Source organism: Sordaria macrospora, chromosome 3 (assembly GCF_033870435.1).
Source record: "Sordaria macrospora chromosome 3, complete sequence".
Lineage (NCBI taxonomy): Eukaryota > Fungi > Ascomycota > Sordariomycetes > Sordariales > Sordariaceae > Sordaria > Sordaria macrospora.
In genome coordinates, this window is record NC_089373.1 from 4481818 (window position 1) to 4506999 (window position 25182).

Consider the following 25182-nt stretch of genomic DNA (forward strand, 5'->3'; position numbering starts at 1 on the left):
AAATCGGCGAGCACACTGGGCCTTCAAACGAATGACGTACTGTTTGGGCATCACCTTGAAAAGCATCCCGTCCCGATTGTCCTACTTAGACTACTGAGAACCCCGTAATATTTTTGTGTGATTTGCTTCAAATTGCTTTTTGGTAAAGATGCAATAGATGCCCTTGAGAGTATGGCGAGGCCTGCGCCCAGATACTACAGCGACAGCGACACAGATGTCAGTTCCTATGGATACAACTTGACGGCCGAGGAGGAGGAGGAAATCTCCGCTCTCATCGACTCCATCTCGCCACCAACACCACCAGCACCACCAACATCCCGTCCGGCAACTGGAGGACGCGCTTTGCCCCAAACCAATGCGACTCCTTTCCCCCACTCTTGCGCTCCTCCTCGCTCCTCCTTAAAGCACTCTACTACCACAATAGTCGCTGCTGATCCTGCCTACGACAACTTCTTGGCCGAGGACGAGCTCTCTGCCCCATCCTTCGACATCCACTCCGAGATCGATAACGCAGTCCACCGTCACATCGCCGTCAAGCCAGATCCCGACGAGAGCGCGCGTGTCATCCCGTTTTTCAATGCTTCGTCATCAGATAGCAAGTCACGCCTCGCACCTTCTGTCCGCAACGACAACCCTCGGCTTGCCACGTTTGTCGCCGATTCCAAGGCACCCGTTGACTCGGACGTACGCTACCCGGATTGTAAGCTAGCTGCTCGTGGTACCTTGCTTGTATCAAACGCTCTTCCGCTAACAAACCTGTTGAGCGTCTAGTAAGCAGTGCGCTGTCAGGATTGCAACCACATGATGAGCCTTCTGGGTCCCCATCCAACACGCCTGCTAGCCAGGCTGGAACCCCTAGGAAGAGAGGCCGACCGAAACGATCAACCCTGGAAAAGAACCTGGTGATCGAGGACACCCGGTCGCCCATCCTTCGTTTCCGAACATTCCCCAAGAAGCCCTTTTCCGTTACTGATCTCACGTCCGGCGCCTGGTGTGAGCTGCAATACTACTATGTTTTAAGTAAGCTCCCAGGCGGGAAGAGGACGCAAACACAGGCCATGAAGGGGGGCACTGCGATCCACGAGAAACTAGAGCGTGAGATCTACACCCCAGTCTCCGTCGAGATCACCAAACCCGAGGACAACTTCGGCCTCAAGATCTGGAACATCATCACAGGTCTACGCACTCTGCGCGACACCGGCTTGACCCGCGAGCTGGAGGTATGGGGCATCCTCGACGACGGCCTCGTCGTCAACGGCGTCATCGACGGGCTGAGCTACGAGAACCCGGACCCAACCCTCGAGGAGGAAGTCCTCAGCAGTCGGTCAAGCCAAGTCACCGACAAGCAACTCTCCCAACAGCAGGCCGAAATCACGGATTTCTTCCCGCCCGAAGTCGCCGACAAGCGCGAGATCTTCATCACGGACGTCAAGACGAGAGGATCCAAGAAACCACCTACCAAAGCCGCCATGCGCGTCACCATCATCCAGCTGTTCCTCTATCATCGCTTCCTCTCCGACATGGCATCTGGCAAACTCAACTACTGGCGCGTCTTTGAACGCTACGGCATCGACCCCGATGAACCCTTCTCTGACGCCTTTATGGCGCAGATGGGCGCTCTCCACGAAGAACTCTTTTCCGATACCACCTCACAACCTGACTACGTCAGCGCCGCATCCACCACCTCCGAGTCGGAAGCCCCTGAAGCGGGGGTCTCACACGACGTCGACAATGACGACCTAGAATCCACGGTCTCTTCACACGCCTTTGACTCACTCAAATACCGCACCCTCCGAGACCTCGTCTCCCTCCTGAAAATCGAGCTCCAACTCACCTTCCCCCGCGGCGGCGCTTCTCTGGGGCAGATCGTAGCCGTGGAGTTCCGGTACCGGGCTCTGGATCCTGTTCGCATTGTGAACGAAGAAAACCAATACGAAGAAATAGAAGACCCGGAAAACGGATCCGTCATCTGCGTCAATACGTTCTGGGTCGAGCCGGAAACGCTCGATATGTACCTGCAGGACGACCTGCAGTGGTGGAAGGGCGAAAGGGACCCGAGGGGTGTGCCCGTGGAGGAGTCGTACAAGTGCCAGATGTGCGAGTTTGCGGGCGAGTGCGATTGGCGCATGAGCTGGAGCAGGAGACGATGAGGATGGCCAAGAAGAAGAGTTTGGCGAGGAATAAGAATGAGGAGGCGTCGGTTTCGTGGTAAATTTTTTTTTTTTTTTTTTTTTTTCGAATGGTCTCATTATCTGTTAGGTTTATGGCTCTTATGACTCTCTTACATTACTTCAAGTTCTGGTTCAACGTGATACCCGTACTTCGAATGGCTTTTTGGGTTAATGGGCAAAAGTTGGCAACTTCCGGAAAAAAGGGGGAAAGGACAGTGTGTCAGGGTTAGGGTCTAGGAATATCTCTCTTCCTTCGCAGCACGATGTGGTGACATTTTGTCCTGGGAAAAATGATAACCATGCGCGATTCACACTTCAAGTATCTCCCAACAGTTCATGAACTTTTCTCTTTTTTTTTAATGCTCGCGCAAATGGCCCTAAAGAATAAAATATGGCAAACAAATAATATCCGCGGCGCCTACGCTTTCTTTTTGAGATCCACAACAAAAACTCCAAGTGCTGCCTGCCTGCATATTTTTCATCAAAAAGCTTTCATGATAAACATCAACATGGCCTCTCTCCGGGTAACTTTTCCATTTATTTCAACAAACCGAAAAACTTAGTAAGAGCGGCCGAACATGCACCACTGCTCAGCAAGACGGGAGCACTCAGGGTTCAAGCACTTGGTCTCGCCCTTGACCAGACCCTTGGGCTGCTCAAAGGGAATGCAGAGGGACTTCATGCCCATAGAGGGAGCCTTCTGGGACTCGGGGCCCTCAGCAGCCTCGTCAGAGCGGCCAGTGGTGAGCTCCTTGATCTTGTCCTCGCAGTCGGGGACAAGGCAGTGAGGGATGAGAACGACGTTCTTGGCGTCGAGAGCGGGGACGACGTCCTCCCACTTCTCGATCTTGAGGCGGTGCTCGCGGAACGAAGCCTCGGCCTTGTTGTACATGTCCTGCTGGATGGTCTCGAGGAGCTCGGGGACCTTGGTGGTGAGCTCGGCGATGGGGATGGTGCCCTTCTCGCCGGTGTCGCGGCGGGCGTACGAGATGACGTCCTTGGCGGCGTCCTTGGGACCGAACTCGATGCGGAGGGGAACACCCTTGAGCTCCCAGTCGTTGAACTTCCAGGCGGGAGTGTAGCCCTCACGAGTGTCGACGTCGGTGCGGACGCCGGCCTTCTTGAGGGTGGCGAGGAGCTCGTCAACCTTCTTCATGTGCGCGTCCTTCTCCTCGGCCGACATCTTGGCGGTGAGGCCGACGGGGATGAGGATGGACTGGATCTTGGCGATACGAGGAGGGAGGACGAGACCCTTGTCGTCACCGTGGATCATGACCATGACACCGATGACACGGGTGGACAGACCCCACGAGTTCTGCCAGACGTGGATGTGCTTGCCCTTCTCGGCGGGATCCTCGACGGTGATGTCGAACATCTTGGAGAAGTTCTGGCCCAGGCAGTGAGAGGTGGCACCCTGGATACCACGGCCGTTGGAAGGAATGTAGCCCTCGACGGTGGTGGTGTAGTAACCACCGGCGAACTTCTCGGCCTCGGTCTTGCGACCACGGACGACGGGGACGGCGAGGAGCTGCTCGTAGACGCCAGCGTAGAACTCGAGAATCTGGAGAACCTCCTCGCCGGCGGCCTGCTCGGTAAGGTGGGCGGTGTGACCCTCCTGCCACATGAACTCCCGGGCACGGAGGAAAGGAGTGGTCTGCTTGGCCTCCCAACGGACGACCGAGTTCCACTGGTTCAGACGGAAGGGAAGGTCGCGATGGCTGCGAATCCACTTGGCGTAGTCTGATGTTCCTGCGGTCAACACAACGGGTAGATCACGACGTAGGTCAGGACCTCAGGACTTACAGGGGTACATGACAGCCTCGGAGGTAGGGCGGACAGCCACGGGAACCTCGAGGTCCTTGTCACCAGCCTTGGTAACCCAAGCGAGCTCGGGGGCGAAACCCTCAACGTGCTCCTTCTCCTTCTCGAGCGACTTCTGCGACAAGAACATGGGGAAATTGGTCTCCTCAACGCCGAGCTCGTCGATGTGCTCCTGGAACCACTTGCGGATAACGTTCCAGATGTACATGGTGGCGGGGCGCATGATGAAGAAGCCCGAGATCTCGGTGTAGTACTCAATCAGCTCGGCCTTGAGGACGACCTCCTGGTACCATTGCGAGAAGTTCTCGTTCTTCTTGACCGTGATGCCGATGATGTCGTCCGCCTTCTTGCCGCCGACGACGGGGAGGGTGGCTTGCTTGGCCGCCTTCTCAGCCTTCTTAGCAGCCATCTGGGCGGCCTTCTCGGCCTTCTTCAAGGCGCTCTTGGACTGTTCCTTGTTCTCCTCCATTGCTGCGCAAAACGACGGGTATTAGTCTCGGTCGGGGGTTCTGTGTGTTCGCGTAGGTGGAATTGGCGGCAGATTGGGAAGAGGAACGGGTCGCAACGGATCGCAAACTCGCAACGGTTCGCTATATGTAGTATATATGGGTGCCCAACGGAAACTGACTCACCGGCGGCAACTGAGTCAACTCGGGGGGGACTGGCTGGCTTAGATGGTGTCTGGGAATAAGGATGAAGATGCGCCGAACACTGGACGAGACTCGGACGGAGAACAGCACTGCGCAACGGGCACAGACTCTCTTCAGGCACACAACGCGGGAGACGGGCTTCACATTCAGCGCACACAGTTTTGGAGATGCCCCGCATTCGAGACTTGCGACGGAACCCGCAGCACGCGCCAGCAATGCCGCTCCCTGTCAAACGATCCCCCTCGAGGGGCACTTGGCGTGTGGTGGGGTTTCCGGGGTCTGGATTGCTTTGGAGCTGGAGTCACGTCGGCGAGGGAGGTTAACAGCTGGCGGGCACGATAAGGACCCTGAAGGCAGCTATCAACAGCTGGTTTTCTTATCAGGGTCTGCTGATAACATTTTCGATCCCAGCGCAATGCGGGCGGTGGGGCAGGAACGGGGACGTGCTGAAGCTGCCCGCCTGTGGACTCCGCTTGCCTGCCACCAGCGCCTGAAGTTCAGAACTGAGAGCGGTCGGGCGAAGCTCTGAGAATCGAGATTGCTTGGATTCCACATTTGGCGTGCTGTTGCTGCTGGAGCTTCCGTCCCGCCTTTGCACAGTTGACCGTTGACCGTTGTACAACAAACCTACCCACCTATCTTCCTGACCTAAACCCAACTTTTCGATCGTCTGTTTCCCCCCTCCGCCCCTCGACGACGACGACGACGACGACGACCGCATTCCACTCGCATTCCATACACATTCAACCATGGCTTCCATGTTCGCCCAGTCGGGCAGCGGCACCCTTTTCCTCGGTGGCCAAAAGATTTCCGGTGCTGATATCAGAGACCAGAATGGCAAGTCTCCCCCTGCCCCCTGAGTCTCCAGCTACGGATCCCACCATCAACAAGGAGTGTTTAGGATGGCGTCAAGTTTTGGTCGCTAACTCATGATGGTCGTGTATAGTCCTCGCCACACAAGCCATCGCAAATGTCGTCAAGAGCTCCTTCGGTCCCAGCGGTCTCGACAAGATGATGGTCGACGACATTGGTGTAAGTTGCCTTCTCCCCGCCCCTATCGCCAAAAGTTGAATCAACCCCGCCATGCCTAACAAACACCCTTTGCGCACAGGATGTTACTGTTACAAACGATGGCGCTACTATCCTCAGCTTGCTCGACGTTGAGCACCCCGCCGGCAAGATCCTCGTCGACCTTGCGCACCAACAAGATAAGGAGGTTGGCGATGGCACAACATCAGTCGTCCTGATCGCGGCCGAGCTGCTCAGGAGAGGAAATGAGTTGATGAAGAACCGGATACACCCCACAACCATCATCACCGGCTACCGCCTGGCCCTCAGAGAGGCGGTCAAGTACATGAAAGAGCACATCAGCGTCAAGGTCGAGAACCTTGGTCGCGAGTCCCTCCTCAGCATCGCCAAGACCTCCATGTCCAGCAAGATCATCGGCGCCGACTCCGACTTCTTCGCCAACATGGTCGTTGACGCCATCCAGGCCGTCAAGACCACCAACAACAAGAACGAGACCAAGTACCCCGTCAAGGCCGTCAACATCCTCAAGGCCCACGGCAAGGGCGTTCTCGAATCGGTTCTCGTCAAGGGCTACGCCCTCAACTGCACTGTCGCTTCCCAGGCCATGAACACCCGTGTAACAAACGCCAAGATTGCTTGCTTGGATATCAACCTTCAGAAGGAGAGGATGAAGCTTGGTGTTCAGATCACAGTCGATGATCCCCAGCAGCTCGAGGCCATCCGCGCGCGTGAATCCGGCATGATCATTGAGCGCGTCGAGATGATTCTCAATGCGGGCGCTAACGTCATCTTGACGACAAAGGGTATCGATGACATGGTTCTCAAGCTTTTCGTCGAGAAGGGCGCCATGGCTGTGCGCCGCTGCAAGAAGGAGGATCTTCGCCGTATCGCCCGTGCCACTGGCGCCACCCTCCTCAGCACTCTTTCCGACCTCAACGGCGACGAGAAGTTCGAGCCCTCTTATCTCGGTCACGCCGAGGAGGTTGTCCAGGAGCGCATTTCCGACGACGAGTGCATCTTGATCAAGGGCACCAAGGTTCATTCCTCGGCTTCGGTCATCCTCCGTGGCCCCAACGACTTCACCCTCGACGAGATGGAGCGCTCGGTTCACGACAGCTTGTGCGCTGTTAAGCGTACCCTGGAGAGCGGCAGCATTGTGCCTGGTGGTGGTGCGGTCGAGACGGCTCTGCACATTTACCTGGAGGAGTACGCCGGTACCGTCGGCTCCAGGGAGCAGCTCGCCATTGGTGAGTTTGCTCAGTCGCTACTCGTTATTCCCAAGACCTTGGCCGTCAACGCCGCCAAGGATGCCTCCGAGCTTGTCGCCCAACTACGATCAAGGCACGCTCTGTCGCAGCGCATCATGGAGGGTGAGGCGAACGAGGACGAGAAGATCATTGCCCGTAAGAAGGCATACAAGAACTACGGTCTTGACCTGATGAAGGGCAAGGTCGTGGATATGATCAAGGCCGGCGTTCTGGAGCCTAGCATGAGCAAGATCACACAGCTCAAGAGTGCGGTGGAAGCATGCATCAGCATCATGCGTATTGATACCCTCATCAAACTCGACCCTGAACAGAGGGCCGAGGATGATGGACATGACCACTAAAGAGATTGCAAAGATTTATTAGATGTTAGCATGTAGATTGGGAGTACATAATGTATAAAAACTCTTGATACTACTCATGAAGGCTGGTTCCCACATGGCGTCAAGTTTTTATGTCAAATGCTTTTTCCCGTCATAAGTTGCATGCATGCGCATTAGGCAGGCAAACTGTCGTCCCTGGCATCCCATCCTTGGCTGAAGGGGCCCAATAGACCCTAACCCTGCTCAGGGGTAATCAGGCTGTTCGTTCAGCGTCAACTCTTCTGATTCATCTGTCTCCTAACCCCAACTACACTCGTTCCCGGTTTCAATTTTCCCCCTTTACAACATTACATCACATATGTTTACTATGCACCACATTCGATGATATCAAGAAAACACACTAACCCAGTCCCAACATGCCACCCGCTTTCCGTTCTCTTCTTCCGCCTGTACTCCAGCGCTTCCAGTCCTACATATGCACAGGTGCACGAAGCACCGACAGTGACACGATGAGGCTCATCACTTGAAAGTCCGATGAAGGACCACAAACAAAACGCCGAGTAAATCTTTTCTTGCCATAGGTCCATGGTACTGAATCCTTTCTCAGCTTCACCTTACCCGAAGAGTGTCGATCAGTGGAATCCACCATAATGCCCAGACTAATTAGCCCGTTTAGGAAATTGAAGAGCATCACTTTTGCTGTGTGATCGTCAACACCGCCCTATGAGTGGATCTTGTCGACTAAATTCGGCCCAATTGAGCGTCTGTCCAGACTAGGCAGACAGAAAAGGCTGCTCATCCCAGCGCGAAAGCCGTTCAACCACCTGGTCGTCGAGGCTCGAGGTTGTGATATCACCTGAGACCATCTTCGTGGTACGGTGAAGCAAATCCTTCGGCTTGACGATCATGTCCAGGCATCACGAAATGTCCGTCGGGGTCTGTGATGGTAAGCACTAAGGTGGAACATGACGATGTGCGCCTACTCCTAGGCATACGTGATGTTGTGTCGGACAGAAGGGACGAAAAGTTTATATAAACCGCCTGTCGTCTTGCGTTGAGAGCAGTTTCGTTCTCATCATCATCTCCAATAGCAAGCACTTCAAGACTTCAAGACACAAACTCAAGACACTTGTCCCATCTACTCAACAACTCAAAGACAAATCCTTCCAAGCAACCGCAAAAATGAAGTTCACCACCATCCTCGCTCTTGCCACCACTGCTCTCGCCTACACCAGGCCCAAGGCAAACGAGTACAAGAACTCGGACTGGTGAGTACCTTCCTTACCTATATTACGTCCTTCCCGGGAACCCTCACTAACTCAACGCAACAGCTCCAACCAAAACTACGGCCACAACTCCTTCTTCCTCAAGGACGTCACCATGGACGACACCACCAAGTCGGTCTACCTCACCGACGGTCGCACGCTCGAGGGCATCCCCAAGGGCTGGTTCGGCTACTCGGACAAGACTGGAAACGGAGGCGACTGCAAGGGCGAGAGACTCGGAAGGTTGCCGGAGAAGTGCGTCAATATCGATACTCTGGCTTATAAGAGGATCAAGTGTGTTAGGTCTGAGGTTCTTTAAGGGGTCGAGTGTGTAGTTTTTGGATGGTTTGGGAATTGTCAGGAATGGAGTTCGCAAATCTTGTGGACGGCGCCGCGGATTATGAGGAGCATGAAGGGTCACGCAAGTCAGGAGGAAATAAAGAAGATCATATCATGTTTCCAAGAAGCGGCATCATGGAGTTGATTTGCCCTTTGTTATCACTTGTTATACTTTCGAGCAGTTGGTATCTGAACCGTTCTACATTGGTGACCCAACATCACAAATGCCGACCAACATCCTTTCAGGGGTTGTTTACGTTGCCAACACAAAAGGGAGGGGTAGGACCAATCGGAGTACATCGCAGTCTACATCTTTCTATATGGTCCAATAAGAGCCGGCCTCTTAATGGCCCCAATGCATTATGCCTGTTCTGGAAGAAATCCTTGACTCGTTATCGTCATGATAATGGATCCACGATGGAAATAAACGGTCCAACTCTCAGTCTTCAACCCACCACCGGCCATCGTCAAAAATCAAATCGATGAACTTCGCGGCTACCTGCGGTCTTGACTTCCGTGATTCCCACAGTATTTACACATAGGAAAGAGCTACCTTCTAGGTTCTCAAAAAACAATACTCTACACGGTAGTTCTTTCCCTCCGTTCTCGGAAAGCAGCAGCGGTGTGTGGAGTTCTTTCGAGGATTTTTGCTATCCGTCACTAAGGTGATTGAATCTGGACCTGCCCAGGCCCATCCAGGGTCAGTCCATGTTGGGAGCGACTTACATATAAGTGAGGTATCAAAGACGACTCATATCTACCTGTTCTTTGAGGATGTAAAACCCATTATTGTCTCACGGGCTTGCTCGGTTTTCTTCTTTTCAAACGGACGTTCAACACCCGTACGTAAATCACACAATGTCCGCCCTCTTCGACACCCACTCACGACAACAATCTCCAAATCTCGACCCAAACGCCATCGAGCTCGCAAACCGTAGCCACCATGCGGCTTTCGCTGGCCAAGAATCAGACCCCGAAACCCTTCGAGCAGCCGGCGGCACGCCTCCACCCGATGACATCGACCCAGCCACCATCGCCCTGGTAGAAGACGTCCCGCCAGACGGCGGCTACGGATGGGTGGTCACCTTGGCAGTGTTCCTCATCAACGTCAACACCTGGGGCATCAACAGTGCCTGGGGAATTTTCATGGAGCAGTATATCCGTGAGAACACCTTCCCCGAGGCGAGTCAATTCGAGTACGCGTTGATCGGAGGCTTGTCCATCTCGCTGGCTTTGATCTTGGGGCCGATTATTAGTGCTCTTCAGAGGACGATCGGGACACGGTACACGATGGTGATGGGGTCGTTGTTGATCTTTGGGGGACTGTTCTCTGCGAGCGCAGCGAGTAGGGTGTGGCATCTCTTTATGTCAGTGGGGCTTTGCATGGGGTTTGGGTTTGGGTTGCTATATATCCCGGTGAGTCCAAGATTATTTTCCCCCAATATTTGACGTTTGGATCACTTACCATCAGGAAAAATACAGGCTATGGGCCTCCTCCCACCATGGTTCTCCCGCCATCGAAGCCTGGCTCTCGGCCTCGCAACGGCCGGAGCAGGCGGTGGCATCGCCTGGAACCTCATTACAGGCAAACTCCTCGAGGTTTCTGGGCTGAAATGGACTTGGCGAATCCTTGCACTTGTTTCCGTCGCTTTCAACATCCTTTGCGCCTTCCTCTGCCGCGAGCGGCCCATTGTCTCTCATTCCACAGGGTCGTCGAAACGCCGATCGTTCAACATCCGTGACTTTGGCAGGACCCAAGTACTCCTTATTCTCCTATGGGGTTTTGTAACCGAGTTTGGCTACATCTCTCTCTGGTACTCTCTCCCGAGTTATGCAACCAGCATCGGTCTCACTCCAGGCCAAGGATCCGTGGTTAACGCTATGTTGAGCTTGGGGGTGGGTATTGGGCGCCCAATTCTAGGGTAAGTCGGCCACTCATCATTTTTCTCCCAGACGTTCACTGACCACCTGACGTTTCCACAGCGCCCTAAGCGACCGCTTCGGCCGCATCAACCTCGCCCTCCTCTGCTGCTGCTGCTGCGCCATCCTCTGCCTAACGCTTTGGATCCTCGCCCGCTCGTACGCCGGCCTGATCATCTTTGCCTTGGCCGCCGGTGCCGGAGGTGGTTGTTTCTGGGCCACCGTGAACCCCATCCTGGCGGAAACCGTCAGTCTGGCCGAGAGCAGCGCTCTTTTCGGGACCATCTGCTTCGCTTTGGTGATTCCTACTACCTTTGGAGAGGCCATTGCGCTGCAGCTTGTCAAGGGCGGAGATGGTGTCAACAAGTTTATGCCGGGCCAGATATTTGTCGGTTGCACATTTTTGGGGGGTACCGCTCTGCTCATGTTGCTTAGAAGCTGGCAGATTTGCGAGATTGAGAGGAAGACGGGTGATGCGAGCGGTGGTCAGCAAGGGGAGGACCATAGGAGGTCTGGAGACGAAAGCCGGACGGATGAGAATTTGGAAGAAGGGGTTATGGCTTCCGGGAGAAGTGCTGGAGTGGCAGTTTTGGGCGAGCTGAGGAGCTCGGCTGCTGGGATGTGGTCTCCCAGAAAGTTGTTCGTTGCCAGGAGGGTGTAGGGATGTGTTGAATGTCATGGTAAAAAGCGTTTGTTTCGCCCGGGCTTGGTTCGCCCGGGCTTGGGAATATCATTCAGCGAAACCATTTGTTTATGAAATATCTAAAAGCACTCATTAACTCTCTAACGGGGGTATCTCAAGCCAAGTGAACTCCTGTGTAAAAATCCGCTTATGTGCCTGTACGCCCGAATCCTGCCTGGTCTTGTGACCTGAAAACTTTTCGCAACCTGTATGGTGGCATGCCGCATGCCAACTGTTTTGCAAATGTCATCAGCAAACAGCAAGGAATAAGGCACCAGTGGAAAGTGTAAGGAAACCCAACGAGAAAATTATCACTGAAATCTTCCCAGCGCAAAATGTGCCTCGCTAACCCTTCGTCTTCTGAGAATGAAAATATGCCTTACCGATTTTTGACGCCTGGAAATACCGCGATAGACGAAAAACTTTGTGAAGCATGAGAAAGCCACATCCACGTTGTGAACTGAAGGATACTTGGAAAAACTGACGACGACTTGCGGTACCTTGATTCCCTTCACTCCTCGCTCTCATCAGACGAGTACTCCTCGTCGCTGTCCAATTGACTCATGCCATGATCGTCCTCGCCGTCATTATCACCGGCTCTCGAAGCACCACCTTCTGTAACTTCCATACGCCCCCGGGCATCTGTGTTGACGACGCCGAAGAGGCTGACAAGTTCGTGAAAAGACAGGTTGTGGCGGGCTGTTTTGTCGCCGTTTAGTGCCTTGTCGCATATCTCTTCTTTGAGCTTCTGAATCGCGTCCAGTCTCAGATCGATGGATGACTTTGTCAGAATGCGAACCATGTGGGTGCGCTTCAGTTGGCCGATGCGATAAACACGAGCAAATGCCTGTCGTTCGAGCTGGCTGTTCCACTAGATATCAACCAGTATCACTCGAGAGGCGCACGTCAAGTTCAGAGCTACTCCGCCGCAGTGTAGGCCCGAAATATAATGGAGTGAGAGGAGGTAGTGGTTAGCATGCGCTTGAGGTGTATTGGAATGTAGGAGCTGGTGCGGCTTACAAGAACTTTGATCTCGGGTTTGTCGTCAAAGTCATAAATGGCTTCGTTCCTCTGTTCAAGAGCCATATCTCCAAAGTGGTATAGGAATGGGATGTCTTCTTCCTGGAGTTTTCTGCCCAGGATGCTGCCCATAACACGCCACTGTGTGAAGATTATGATCTTGTCGTTCGGACGTGACTTCTGCCACTTCAGAACGCAGCTCATGACGGCGTCAACTTTTGCGCTTTCGACCATAACGTAGCCGTACTTGTCTGATGCCTTCAAAAAGCTGTTCTCGCCTCCTTCCCTGGGCTGTATGAAGTTCACGTCATCGCCGTACTCTCTTTTGGGTTTCGCCGGTTGTAGCGTCCTTCTGCCGGTCCGCTTTTGCCGTGAGCCTCCAGGTGAGTCCACCATGAGCTGCACCGTCGTGATATCTGTTCCGCATTGCAGACACTTGATCGATTCTTTCCCCTTGCCCTGCATTTCTGTCTCCAGTCGTTCTGTGAAACAGGAAAGGCAGTACGCATGGCCGCATTTCGAAAGGTGTGGAGACTCTGGCAGCTGGCCGCATATTCTGCAGATGCAGCTGTTGACGCCTTTGGCGTCCGCCAGCTTTAAGAGAAGTTTTTCAATGTATGGCACTTTTGCCATCTTGAAAACTTCAGTGGGACTGGCGGGGGCACCCCTCAACCCTTCATCATCGTTGTCGTTAGCTGGCTTCCGGTCATGGATAGCTTGAAGTTGCTCTACGAGAAACTCAGTCTGGTCGGTCTCGCGGATCTCCTCAAGCTGCGGAAGCACAGCTTGTATATCTTCGCGTGACCAGTAGTTCTCGAATAGTCGCTCAGCTACAAAGACATGTGCCGTTAGTTGCCGAAGATAGCTCAGGAAAGCGAATAGCTTCAAGTAGGGCACACTGCGCCCCTGCTCTTGGTCCTCGTCGTCGTCCAGGGGCAATCGAGCAAGCTCTTTGTTGACATGCTCCCTGAAGATAGCTTCCAGCTGGGTGTAAATTATGGATTCCTCTTTCGAAAAAGACACCCAGATGTCCTTTGTTGGGTAGCACTTAGGGATGTCCAGAATTGGACGGCCTAAAAACTCCGAATTGGCTTGCCTGTGTTGATAACAAGACGATTAGTTAATATCCGCAAGGCCAGGCACTTCCTAATAAACAAGATACGGAACACTTTACCTTCGTATCATGGTAGCATCCAAAATCATGTTAAGGCGCGCCTGGTGATCAGCCTGTTATGATGTTAGCAAATGGACCAGCTTGATGTGCTGGGTATGTAAGATTTTTGACCTTTCCAACGTCGCCGAACACACTCTTAAACTCAGAGAACTGAGTAGAAGAGTATTGGAGACCGATGAATTTGAAATAGGGATACATTTCTGCCGCTATGTCAGTGATGTTTCAAGCGGCAGCTGATCTGAAAAAGGGGGATAATACCATGAACTCCGTTGTGAAGAGGTGTTCCTGTCACAACCCATCGATACTTGGAGCTCAAATTGCAGCACGCTTTGCTTGTCTGCGCTTTGGCGTTTCTGATTAAATGTGCCTCGTCTAGTACGACACGGTAGAAGTTAATCTTAAAGAGCTTGCTAAGATTTTTATGGACTTCTTCTTTCCATTTGTCTTCGGAAAGATCTTTCTGGTTGATGGTTTCAATTACGTTCTTGGATGGATATCCAGCCATGACCTCCGTGTAAGTAGTGAGGATGATGTCCCAATCGCTCATCATCTCGAGTGGTGTACCATTTGCATGAGATCCCTTGAAGACAAGGGGTTCCTTGAAGAAGGTATGTTTCGCGATCTCGCGTTTCCACTGGTTCAGAGAACTAGAGGGAACAACAATCAACGTCGTTCTGCATTTTGCCGTGATGTCCTTCTCTGTAGGAGGATTGGCTGTCATGCATGCAAGTACTTCAAGAGTCTTGCCCAGTCCTAGTGGGTAAACGATGGAAGGTTAGCATCATGTTCATCATGAGTATATCTTCAGCCAGGGGAACAAACCCATCTCATCACACATCATTCCGCCGAAGGGCCCGAAGGGAGACAATTCTCTACCGGACAAGAAAGAGGCACCCACTACCTGATGGCTGTAAAGCGAGGTCTTCAGCCCCGCCAATTTCCACCTCGCCGCTTTAACCCGTTTACCCTTAGACTTTGTGTCCTTGTCGAGAAGGCACTTCCTGAAACCAAAGGATTTGGTTGCTTCTTCCAGTGCCTTGTGGTCGTTCTTAAAGTCTCCGTCTTCGGGGTTCAGTTTCTTGAACGACTTGAGTTGCTCCATGAACCGTGTCTTCGTCTCTTTTGCGTTTGCCACCATGGCACCGGGCATTGGGATCTCGCCCATCTCTGCTAAAGCCTTGATTGGGTCAATGTTCTTCATGGCCTTGATGTCATCTTCAGGGATTCCCTCGCAAAACTCTCCACCATTCAGCCAGGCCCGACTTTTTGCCTCTTTCTTGCTTTCCCTACACTAGTGGCTAAGTCCGCGGTACGCTTCTTGTTCAGACGCTTGATGAATTGAGGTTGTTTGCCGTACCTCCTGCGCCAGTACTCGCGTGCATCTGGTGCCGGTTTGTTGCGTTGTCGTATCTTCCTTTCCTTCTCAACCTTTTTTATCTCCCCATGAAGCTCATCGATCTTTGCTTCAAACTCGTCGAGCTTAGGTTGACCGCTGAATCCAGGCCTGTCCTTTTCACTTTCAATGATTCCTTTCTCCAGTTTGCAAATTTCAATTTTGGCCCTTAAGTTCCGTAGGGTCCTGTCTGTCTCGGCTTCAGACATCCCCCCGTCCGCGTCCGAATCTTTGCCCTCGAGAGTCAAGTCTTCCTGAGCTGGAGCAGATGGATCGTCTTTAGCGGTTTTGCGTGGTTTTCCTGCCCCTTTCCGGCGAGGACTTTGGGTCCGTTCCGAACCGTCTGAGAGTGCTTCGTATTCATCGCCTTCAAAGTCGGCATCAGGGTCAGGCGTGACAAAAAGGCGCCCTCCATCTGCCATTCTGCTATATTCGGACTCTTCGTTCTCGTCGACCTGTTCGACCTGTTGGACTTGTTCGATGATTTCGACTTCCTCGATGCCCTCAACTTGCTGAACCTGTTCCAGATTTTCAAGCTCTGCATTCTGGAAACCCGCTTCAACTTGCTCAGCTTTCACAACAGGTTGATATCTTAGGCGGACTGAAGACCTTCCATCGTTGGAAGGCTTAGAAGGCTTCCACTGCTTGAGCCTGTCCTTGGCTGCCTCTGACAAATCGGATTCCTCAATGATCATAATATCATCATCAGAGTCGTCATCCCCGGTTAGGTTGATCTCGATTCTACCGTGACTCCGATGCTCGGAAACACTCGAGCTGACAGTTGAATCTGGCTCAGCCTCTTTCTTGATCTCTTTGACATCCTTGCTGTCTGCCCGTTTGACTCCGTCTCTTGGAGTGCTTTTTGGAACATCAGACGTGTTCGGATTCTCAAGTTGTTCAGACTGTCCACGTTGCTCAGGCTGCTCCGAGCGCTCTGGCTTAATTTTTGGCACGCCAGAGGAGCCACTGGGAATTGGGGGCTCGGAAAGTCGCTCCATGCTTTCAAGAACCAACGAAAACTCGAAGAGTGCCGGAGGAGGTGATGTTCGGAAACCGTCTTTCCGTGAAGGCCAGATATTTGGCAGTTCTCGCTCAACAACACTGCGAACGTCAGGGTCCAAGGTAAATGTGAACGGCTGAGAAGACACAGAGTGACTTTGGGATTGTGAAGCCGTGGAATGCCTGCCAAACTATTCCTGTTAGCGGCTGGAATATGAAGCGATAGGGGCGAAGGGCAAACGCATACCTTGGCGAAGGCCCAAGCCATGGCCACTCAGTAGCTGTGCCCACAGCAGAAGTCTAGGTGAAGCGCTTGAAGGATCTAGGAGATGTGAGACATTAGAGGAGTGACCGTGCTGGGAATAGGGTGTGAGTGGGGGAAACTAGGTGCCCATGTCCAATCTTCACCAGTATCCTGATAGAGGGTTGACCAATTACCCTTTGGACATGAAATGGCTTCAAGATAACTCCGAGCTGAGCTGAAAGTCACTCTTGGTCAGAGGACTTGATGCTACTTCGAAGAGATACCACCAATGATCTGCCAGTAGGATGAATGATGATGAATTGAGAGTGGGACCAGAAGTGATGAAAAGGCAGAAGTATCAGAGCGGAAGAAAAGAATCTAAGGGTAGAAGACAAGAGGGGAAAAAGGAGTGGAAAATTAAGAGGAGGGAGGCGAGCTTTAAATACTCGTCGATGATGGGGACGGGGACAGAAACGAGAGAAGCGGAAGTGGAACTTGTCTCCGTCATATGCTCAACATTTGTTTGCTCCCTGACATCTCCAGCTGTCTAGCCTTTCATCTCATGAGATGAGCCGAGATCATCACCACTTGCAAGTCCAAAGAGTGATTCATCTGGAGTGGTAGGAAGATAACTTCCCGGGAAGAGTTCTCGACCATCTCAACAGTCGATACGGAATATCAAGATGAAAGGCGTATCGACTCTCGTCCGGAAGACGTCGTGGTGCTTGTCGAGGCAGCACCACCAAGTTGGTAGATGTTGCAAGCCTCGCTGGTGGACGGCCACCCAGGAGGATTCTTGGTATCGACGGGAAAGGTGATGATAGGTTGAAAGTAGCGTGAGACAGGAAACTCCTGAGCAGAAGAAGTACATTTAGGCAGCGAAAAAATGCATGGCTGGGGGCATGGTGGGAGCAAGGAGAAAGGCTCTCTTAAGACCACGTCTTACCACGCAGAGGCAGGTGTACCGAGTCAATTTATTTTTTTCCACTTCTTGAGGTGGTCGTGTGCTCTTTCCCACTATAACACCCTTTAGCGCCAGAAACACATCGCATCTTCCAATTGTCCATTCATCTCTGGGATCTTTGGGGCGACATGATACCTACCATTTCTGACAAAAAGGGAAGTGACGACCCAGGGGAGTGAGCAAGGTGAACCCAAAATCTCGCAAAACATGTGGCACTTGCCGGTTGATACTTCACTAAAGCCCTGCTGACTCGAAGGTGAGCCAGACCAGGGTGGTTTCAATAGTGATAGCGTCTTCACCGGCAAAACCCAACATCCCAACACTTCATTTTCCTACCTCTAGAGGGGAGGTACCAAGTGGACTCAATTCTTCAATCCAAACGTTCCACAGAGTTCACCGTTTTCTGAAAGAAGCTCCTGCCAAGAGACGAAAACAAATGGGGGCAAAACTTCAGACGAGATACCGTGATCAAGAACCACCAAACGCTTATGTGGATTTGCGACTCTTTGCGACGCATATGGAGCAATGCCCGAGATGTCAGACCAATCTGGAAGTCCCCTCAAGATAAACGCACCCCAAGAATGCCTTACAACTCGACATTATGACCGCAATCCCACAAATACCATCACCATCATCACCACCATAATCCTCGAACCTCCCTGTTACATCAATCCAGCTCCCCAGTGATGTACCCAACCGTCCTCCTCCCATTCGCACCATTCGGCACCGCCCCATTCAGACTCCTCGCCAACCTCTCCTGGCTTTCCACCAACTTCTTATGCTCCCCCAACCGCTTCACCATCCGCGCATCACTAACCGCCTCAATCCTCTCCATCTCCCTGCGTTCCTGCACCCTAACCCCACTCAGCTGTTTCGCCGCCTGCAACCTCTGCTGCTCCCACTGTTTAGTCTGTCCCTGCTTCCTCTCCTCCATCTCCAGCTCCGCCTCGCTCACCAGCCTCGCGCGCGTCAGGCCTGCCTCGAGCAACTGGCGCTCATGTTTCATGCTCGCTTCACGCTCCGCTTTCCGGCGCTGGAGTTCCGCCGCGAACCCTTCCTCTTCGACAGCCTGTCGACTGCGCACGGCTTCTATTTCCTCGTCCCGCTGTCGGCGGATGCGCGAGTCTTCGAGCTCGGCACGCGCTTGGAAGATTTTGTTTTGCATCGTGGCAATCTCCTTGGTGCGCGCGATGGCAATGTGGTGTTCCTCCGTCTCCTTGGCAATGCGCTCGGCGCGGGCGCGGCGTTCGCGTTCGGCACGGAGGAGCTCGGGGGGCAGGTTCACGGCGCCCTCGGGTTGCGGGCCGTCGTTGGCGTAGTAGACGTCTCGACAGCGGTAGGACTTGAGGAGGTCGAGGAGGGCGGAACGGTCGCGGCTGTTTGGGGGCAGGATGCGGAGGAGGTATTGCGTGGGGGAGTAGGTGTATGTTCCGTCGGTCCATTGGTGGTCGGGGCTGTTGATGGTTTTCCAGACGCCAGCTTTGAGGAGGGCGCGGGTGATGGGGAGGGGGTCGGTGGAGTGCAGGGCGAGGAGAAGGATGGATTTTCCGCCGTTGTCTGGGACGGCGAGGTCGCTGCCTTGTTTGATTAGTTCGGCGATGACTTTTTCCATTTTCTTTTCTTGGGAGGAGGAAAGGGGCCCGGCTTCGGCGGCGTTGAGGCAGAGTTCTCCCAGCGCGGAACGGCCGCCGTGGATGATGCTGGGGAAGTCGGGGTCGTGTCCATTCTCAATCAGGATTATGACGGCATCAAGGTTGAGCTTCCTTGCGGCGTTATGCAAGGAACCGTCGTTCATAGAGGGTCCAGCAGCCAGGAGCATCCTCATCATTTCTGTGCTCAGTTCACCCCCGATCGCAGTAGCTAGTGACATTGGAGTGTTTTCCCCAGCATCAGCAACATCTATATCCGCACCAGCGAGCAGAAGTTCCTTGACCAGGTCTGGTCGTCGGTGTTTTATGGCCAGCATGAGCGGGGTCTGTTTCGACACTCGTGTCTCGAAATTGACCTTTGCCCCTCTGTCGATAAGGAGACTTATGGGAGTGCTGCTGATACGCTTTTGAGGTTGACTCAATGCCCAGAGTAGCAGATTCACCTGTTCTTCATCACCTTCCTCCATGACTCTCATGGTAGTGAGCTGATCGTGGTAGTAACCCGCATCCAGAAGCGTCTGGAGCAGCTTCTCTGACCGAGGATACTTGTCGAGCGCACGGAGTAGGATCGGCGGAGAAGTTGGAACCATCACATCCAGCCTCTCTCCCTCGTTATTGTAGCAAATGAAAAACTCAATCAATGACAAAATCTCATCCTCTGAAAGATCTGCGTCAAAGATATGAGGAAAAGCCATAGAAACGGAGTGAGAGTCTGGACCCTGATCCAGAATCAGCTGTATGAGTTCCGAATCCGCCGTCTTAGCCGCCTTCTGCAGTACGAGCCCATCCTGACAAGTGACGCTGGCCCCGTGCTGTAACAGGAGTGTCGCGAACTGTCGCGCCAGTGCATCTTTTTCAGTCCCGTATAGGTCGACAGCAACATTCAAAGCCGGGAACAAAGGCTCGCCACCAACCTCAGCGCCTATCTTCTCCAGCAACATCTGCGCAACCTGGAAGCCTTGTTCCGTCATCCAAGTCTCAACAGTCTCTGGAGTAAAGGCATGCTGAAAAGTCCACGAGACATCCTTTCCAGGAATATCCACCGTCAACAAAGCCTCCAGCACATCAACCCTAAATGACTGAGTCGCATCAATCAGCGTCTCACACCCATTCATCAACAGCGAAGCACCGTGCGACAGCAAAAGCTTAATCAAGCGAACATCAGGCTCGCCCTCCTTCACAGCCCTATGCAACGCAGTATGCACATCCTCCGATGGCTCCAGCCCTGCGGCAAACAGCCATTCGGTAACTTGATACCTTGCCTCCTGGCTCAATTTTCGGCTGGCCTTGAGCGACTTGAGCAAGGTATCTTGCGATGGCCTCTTCTGCCGCTCGTTTGCCTTTTCGACACCCAACATTAACTTGAGACTCTTCAGCGCTGCGCCCCTCGTGGCGTTCCAAATGGCTTCGCCAGAGTTGAAGTCAGGATCCGCCCCATAAGCAAGCAACAAGCGCACCAGAGGCTCGCCCTCGTCGCCATACGTCCCTGCGGCAATGAGCTGTCTGTCCACGGCCTCGCCGGCGACTCCTCTTTCCAGAAGGATGCGAAAGACCTCCGTGCGGTCCTTGAGCTCCGTGACGCTGACGCTAGCTGCCTCGAACCCTTTGACCAAAGTGTGTTTCTTGACTTGAGCCGTGGGGTGTAAAAGCGCGCCCAAGACAGGGATGGCGGCGCTCTTGCAGGCTTCGACTATCGCTTGGCCTTCTTGGTGCTCGAGATTGGCGCCGTGACTCATCAAGAGATTCACAAGCGGTAGGTTCCCGTCGGACGACGTTGCGATGAGTGCGTCAGATATTTCAGAGCCGGATACACCCCTTTTGAGCAGCGATGCGCAGATCTCGGGATCCTTGAGCTTGACGCCTTGAGTGAAAGTGGTGTTGAGGACCGTCGCGGGATATTTTCGCGAGGACTTGGCCAGGATCAACTCCACTGCTTGGGCATCCTGCTTCTCTACCGCGAAACCGAGCGCTTTGCCATCTGTCGAGTCGGCGTAGGCTGATAAGACTTCGATGAGTTGGTAGTCGGAAGAGTGCGCATGTAAAGCGTAGTTCAGCGCCCTGTTCACTTCTGAAGCCGGGGCTCCGGCTTCGACGAGTTTGCGGGTGAAGTCTTGACGGTCACTGGGGATCAGTATGTTAAGCGAATGCCGAAGGGCCGCTGCTAGGGAGTCTGGTGTTGGCTTATAGCTCAGCATTAGGTCTGTCAGTAGTGTGCTAGAGGTCTTTACGGCGCAGCAAAATGCGGCGGCGGTGTGGGCGTTGATGTCTGCACCGGCTGAGAGAAGAGTCCCGACGACATCATAGTTGCGGGTATCAAGCGGTGTTTGAAGGATGGTCTGGACCTCGTTGTAGAGAAGAACATCCAGGTGGTCTTTTTGTTTGTTATGGCGTAGGAGAAGAGACATCTTGGCGGCCTTTGCAGCTGTGGTTGGCATTTTCGAGAGATCATCGAGGCCGCGATTCACTGTCTCAGGAGTCGGCTTTCCGTACTGGACAACAAGCTCGAGGATGGCGGGATCAGGGTCGCGGACAGCTGCGAACAGTCAGAAACACATCATCACTCATAAGAAAAGGGGGTTTAAGTCAAGCATACCGAGAGTGACAGGCTCGCCGTCTTTGAAGTTGGCATCCACATTACTGAGCTTTAGAAGCAGAGAGAATAGCTGAACATCAAGGGGCTGGGTAGCTAGCAACAGCGACAGCGCCGCGGATACTTCGTCCCCTTCCCTACCAGAGCCTGCCTGAAGCAACAGCTCCACGATTGTGTACCGAACTTCTTGATTATTGATCGCCATGGCTTTGACCATAGCCGCCGCGGACGTTTGAGCTGTGAGTGGTCTCTTGAGCATTTTGCGTAAGAGTGGCACATCCCCCACGGCAATGGAGGACAAAATCCCAGAATCGTTATCGGAGTGGGTGACTTCAGTGTAGCGTAAAAGAAGGGAAATAAACCTATCGTCTCGTCTAGGGTGTTGTTCTTCAATGGCCTCCGTCAAAGCAACGGATAGACAGGGTCCAGAAAGTCCAGCGGCCAAGAAAGCCTCGGTAATGAGATATCGTTCGTTCGCAGCCAGCTTCTTGACCTGTGGGAATACCAGTTCCAGTGTCGTTGGGGACGGCTTTCCTGTTAGGAGTTTCTTCACCATATCTATGTTCACCATCATGGCCGCGTTATTCAAAGCCATGCCATTCAAGTGGTCCACGGAGGCCACCTCATGCCGGGAGTGCTTCATCTGAAGCGAGCCCTTTCGGGGCTTCCCTTCCGGAACGGTATCTTCGGGGAAGTATGGCGTAAGTAATAGATCTACTGACTGCATGTCTCCAGCCCTCACAGCAGCAATGAGAGCATCGCCTAATGCAGTGCCTCCGGCACCTTTTCGCAACAGAATGTTGAGAAATGCATATCGGTTTTCTGGACTGATTGTGGTCGGAATCACGCCAACGCACCGGGAGGCCAGGATATGATTCAAACGCGTTTGATCGTTTAGCAGTAGCTGAAGAAGATTGCAGTTTCCTTTTGCAATGGTATCACATAGTACCTTGGCATCCTGGTACTCGACCGAAGCTCCATTTTCGACCAAAAGATGAACCATGTCGATATTCTCGGCTTCGCACGCTTGTTGCAAGGCGACGGCTACCATATCGCCAGGGGCACCGGCGCAAATGAGCGCTTCTGTGAAGAACAGCTTCTCATTGGGACCAATGGACTGGTCGAGAAGCTGTTTGAAGCTCTCCATCAGACCCGCCCCTCCAGGTGTAGGTGGCTGTATTCCAGTCAAGATGGCCAGTGCAATATCAACTCTGCTCTGTGCTATCGCTGTCCTGAGAGCCGTGGCTGTGTCGAAGTCGGCATCCGCGATTGACCTGCTCAGTCTCCAGACTGTCTGCAAACATCCCTTTCGGGCGGCGTCTATGAGACATAGGGAGAGCCATTGCGACGAAAACCCGCCCGAAGACTGGAGAATCAGACCAACAAGGTCCGGATAACCGCCAGCGATACACAGTTGGCGAAATTCAATCTGGGCATTCTGTGACTGAGCAGAGTTTGCGCCGCGTTGTAAAAGTAAACCAAGTATTCTAAGATCTTTGGAGCGTATTGCGTCGGGCAATGCTGTGCCGAGGGTAAGATCGTCCGCGTAATGGGCCAGGATGGCAATCATATCCAGTTGACGGTTCTGGATTGCCCTCTGCAATATCTGACTGCGTTCCAAAGTCTCCAAGCTCTTTCTTCTGGAGAGAAGGGAACCTGATCTGCTGACTTTGGGAGCTTTGATGTTCGGATTTCCCCCAAGTTCGAGCAGTTTTTTGATGAGCGTGTTTGCGACAGCAGGCGAACCCCCCGAGGCGACATGGTTGTCGAGGACGTCGAAGATTTCCTTGGCTTCCCATGGCTTCTTGGTTGATGAGAACGCTCGTTTTAGCGTACTTTGTGAACTTTCGGGGTTCTCAGCTGCTCGTCGTTGTCGGAGAAGCTCTTCTGCTTGCAAATCGTCTTGTGGGCTCGGGCTAGGTAATTTAATCGGAGGGAGTGGCGGGAGAGGCGGTAGTTCTGTAACACCAACGGAGGCAGCGAGCTCTAGTAATCGGACCCGCCGATTATCCTGTGGGCGTTGGGGCGACATAGCTGCCATTTTGACTCGGTTGTGATCGAAGGTTCACAGGTGGGTGTTTTGGGAATACGGCCGGATCACGGGAGGGAATATCGGCCCGGTGCCGCTGTAATTGGGTGAGGTTGGTTCAAGGTCGCATATCCATGCAAAGGAAAAAGAATCAGGCCTATATGTGAGCCTCCAACATGCGACCAACTGGGCAAGAAGTTTCCCGGTCGTAAGCAGGCGGACGCTCAAGGCAAATGTAGCTGTTCACGGATGGGAACCGATGGAATGATAGCTTGGCTGGGGCGTAGAAAGGGTTCAAGTCGAACAAAGGGACGAGATTTTGAGCCTCGTCTACGTGCCGCTCTTTGGCAAACAGTTGATATCCAGGACCGGTGACGTGGTGCGCGGGGCGGTGTTGGTCGAATGCCTGCCCGCTTAGGTAATGCCCTGTAACGTAGAATGGCCCGGGAGGATTGGAAATCGCATACAGTATTCAGTTGTTCTGGGGAATGTTCTGAGAAGGGGAAAAATATTGTGAAAAACAAACAGTCCACCACTTCCACTTGGATGCTTGGGCACGAATACCTACTACTCTATTGCGCATTCTGAAACACCACGAGAGGAGCTCTAGCCGTAGACCTATAGCTCCTAGCCCAGTGCGGGCCAGCACATATTGGTTCATCAGGCACCTTTGGCGGAGAGCAGCTGAATGAATGAAAGCCACCGTCGTCCAAAGATAGTACCCGCGAGCCGCGGCCTATCCCTACCGGGTCTCTAGCGTGGTGTAGAGGCGATCTCGGCCAGTCTTTCCCCCTCTCGTGGCGGACGCGCGCTTGGGGAGTGACAAGAGTCGATGATCAACAAAACGCTTGCGAGGCTCTTTGTGGCACAGCCTCAAATATCTGGGCATGGCCGCGGGGCTCTGTCCACTCAGACCACGGCTTCCCTTCTATTAGTGCCAGGTACTGCCCCTGTCTATCAATGATCTGTTGCCGCTCATCCAAAGAATCTGGGAATCCATTTAGAGATTTGTCATTCTCCTGTCATTGACGAGTGCATTGATGCCGCAGTGCAGGCCAGAGCGCAAGCATCCGATGCACACGGTTGGGAGATGGCATATTGGAATTGGATGCCTTGTGGATGGGTAGGCATTCATCACAGACCAACACGAGCTGACAGATGAGATGTGAGGTGTGCGACTTGCGAAGAGACGTGGCGTTTGAGTTTTGGTTGATGGATAGGATGAAAAGCTTCAAGCCATCCGTGCCTGAGCTGAAGAAGTGGGCGCCAGAGAAAAAAAGAGACGAACGGGATGGAAAACGACAAGGCGGACTGCAGATACGATAACGCTGGGGAAATTGTTAGTGCAGGACCACGGCCACTTGGCCGAGACTAACAGGCTTTTGCACCGGCTACAGCGCAGTACAAGATATATGCCTCCCGACGTCCAATGTCAGAGTGACCTGAGGGCTTTTCTGTACAAGTCACAGATATTGTTAGTGATCACAATCGCAACACTGGCCAAAAGTGGTCTTGTCTTGCCCGGCGAGGAAGTATATTAGGTTAGTCCAAGAGATGGACTGGATGAGCAGACGCCGACGCTCGTCTAGGTATACCACGACTTCAAGCCCTGATACCCGTCATTGTTGGTTTGAACAAAGAACGGAACTGAGGTT

The 25182-nt window shown here is 53.1% G+C and overlaps 6 protein-coding genes across 6 annotated transcripts; 3 read left to right on the top strand and 3 right to left on the bottom strand.

Annotated features, from left to right (window-relative positions):
• Nucleotides 1–53: 53 nt before the first annotated feature.
• SMAC4_01157 (uncharacterized protein) lies at nucleotides 54–2232 on the top strand. Its single transcript, XM_003350215.2, has 2 exons — nucleotides 54–700; nucleotides 772–2232. The coding sequence occupies exons 1-2, from the start codon at nucleotides 172–174 to the stop codon at nucleotides 2148–2150; spliced, it is 1908 nt and encodes a 635-aa protein (XP_003350263.1). The 5' UTR covers nucleotides 54–171; the 3' UTR covers nucleotides 2151–2232.
• A 15-nt stretch (nucleotides 2233–2247) lies between these two features.
• Nucleotides 2248–4528, bottom strand: SMAC4_01158 (uncharacterized protein). The gene is made up of 3 exons (XM_003350216.2): nucleotides 3975–4528; nucleotides 3742–3911; nucleotides 2248–3702 (listed from the first exon to the last, which is right to left on the bottom strand). The coding sequence occupies exons 1-3, from the start codon at nucleotides 4459–4461 to the stop codon at nucleotides 2731–2733; spliced, it is 1629 nt and encodes a 542-aa protein (XP_003350264.1). The 5' UTR covers nucleotides 4462–4528; the 3' UTR covers nucleotides 2248–2730.
• An 863-nt stretch (nucleotides 4529–5391) lies between these two features.
• Nucleotides 5392–7280, top strand: SMAC4_01159 (uncharacterized protein; the record flags this gene model as incomplete). Its single annotated transcript, XM_066089546.1, has 3 exons — nucleotides 5392–5479; nucleotides 5589–5674; nucleotides 5754–7280. 3 exons carry the CDS (start codon nucleotides 5392–5394, stop codon nucleotides 7278–7280), a joined length of 1701 nt encoding a protein of 566 aa, XP_065946595.1.
• A 2334-nt stretch (nucleotides 7281–9614) lies between these two features.
• SMAC4_01161 (uncharacterized protein) lies at nucleotides 9615–11694 on the top strand. The gene is made up of 3 exons (XM_003350219.2): nucleotides 9615–10279; nucleotides 10346–10785; nucleotides 10847–11694. The coding sequence occupies exons 1-3, from the start codon at nucleotides 9722–9724 to the stop codon at nucleotides 11442–11444; spliced, it is 1596 nt and encodes a 531-aa protein (XP_003350267.1). The 5' UTR covers nucleotides 9615–9721; the 3' UTR covers nucleotides 11445–11694.
• A 157-nt stretch (nucleotides 11695–11851) lies between these two features.
• Nucleotides 11852–14380, bottom strand: SMAC4_01162 (uncharacterized protein; the record flags this gene model as incomplete). Its single annotated transcript, XM_003350220.2, has 3 exons — nucleotides 11852–12336; nucleotides 12486–13581; nucleotides 13965–14380. 3 exons carry the CDS (start codon nucleotides 14378–14380, stop codon nucleotides 11977–11979), a joined length of 1872 nt encoding a protein of 623 aa, XP_003350268.1. The 3' UTR covers nucleotides 11852–11976.
• Nucleotides 14381–17259: 2879 nt separating this feature from the next.
• Nucleotides 17260–24032, bottom strand: SMAC4_01163 (uncharacterized protein). The gene is made up of 2 exons (XM_003350221.2): nucleotides 21502–24032; nucleotides 17260–21441 (listed from the first exon to the last, which is right to left on the bottom strand). Exons 1-2 carry the CDS (start codon nucleotides 23537–23539, stop codon nucleotides 17927–17929), a joined length of 5553 nt encoding a protein of 1850 aa, XP_003350269.2. The 5' UTR covers nucleotides 23540–24032; the 3' UTR covers nucleotides 17260–17926.
• Between the last annotated feature and the right edge of the window lie 1150 nt (nucleotides 24033–25182).

Bases quoted from the DNA above. Each gene is read 5' to 3' on its own strand.
- SMAC4_01157 (XM_003350215.2), top strand. From the start codon at position 172: ATGGCGAGGCCTGCGCCCAGATACTACAGCGACAGCGACACAGATGTC. The intron at 701-771 runs GTAAGCTAGCTG...TTGAGCGTCTAG, and splicing joins GGACGTACGCTACCCGGATT to TAAGCAGTGCGCTGTCAGGA.
- SMAC4_01158 (XM_003350216.2), bottom strand. From the start codon at position 4,461: ATGGAGGAGAACAAGGAACAGTCCAAGAGCGCCTTGAAGAAGGCCGAG. The intron at 3,912-3,974 runs GTAAGTCCTGAG...CAGGAACATCAG, and splicing joins CGAGGCTGTCATGTACCCCT to ACTACGCCAAGTGGATTCGC. The intron at 3,703-3,741 runs GTTCTCCAGATT...GGCGTCTACGAG, and splicing joins AGCAGGCCGCCGGCGAGGAG to CAGCTCCTCGCCGTCCCCGT.
- SMAC4_01161 (XM_003350219.2), top strand. From the start codon at position 9,722: ATGTCCGCCCTCTTCGACACCCACTCACGACAACAATCTCCAAATCTC. The intron at 10,280-10,345 runs GTGAGTCCAAGA...GGAAAAATACAG, and splicing joins TTGGGTTGCTATATATCCCG to GCTATGGGCCTCCTCCCACC. The intron at 10,786-10,846 runs GTAAGTCGGCCA...ACGTTTCCACAG, and splicing joins ATTGGGCGCCCAATTCTAGG to CGCCCTAAGCGACCGCTTCG.
- SMAC4_01163 (XM_003350221.2), bottom strand. From the start codon at position 23,539: ATGGCAGCTATGTCGCCCCAACGCCCACAGGATAATCGGCGGGTCCGA. The intron at 21,442-21,501 runs GTATGCTTGACT...GACTGTTCGCAG, and splicing joins CGGCGAGCCTGTCACTCTCG to CTGTCCGCGACCCTGATCCC.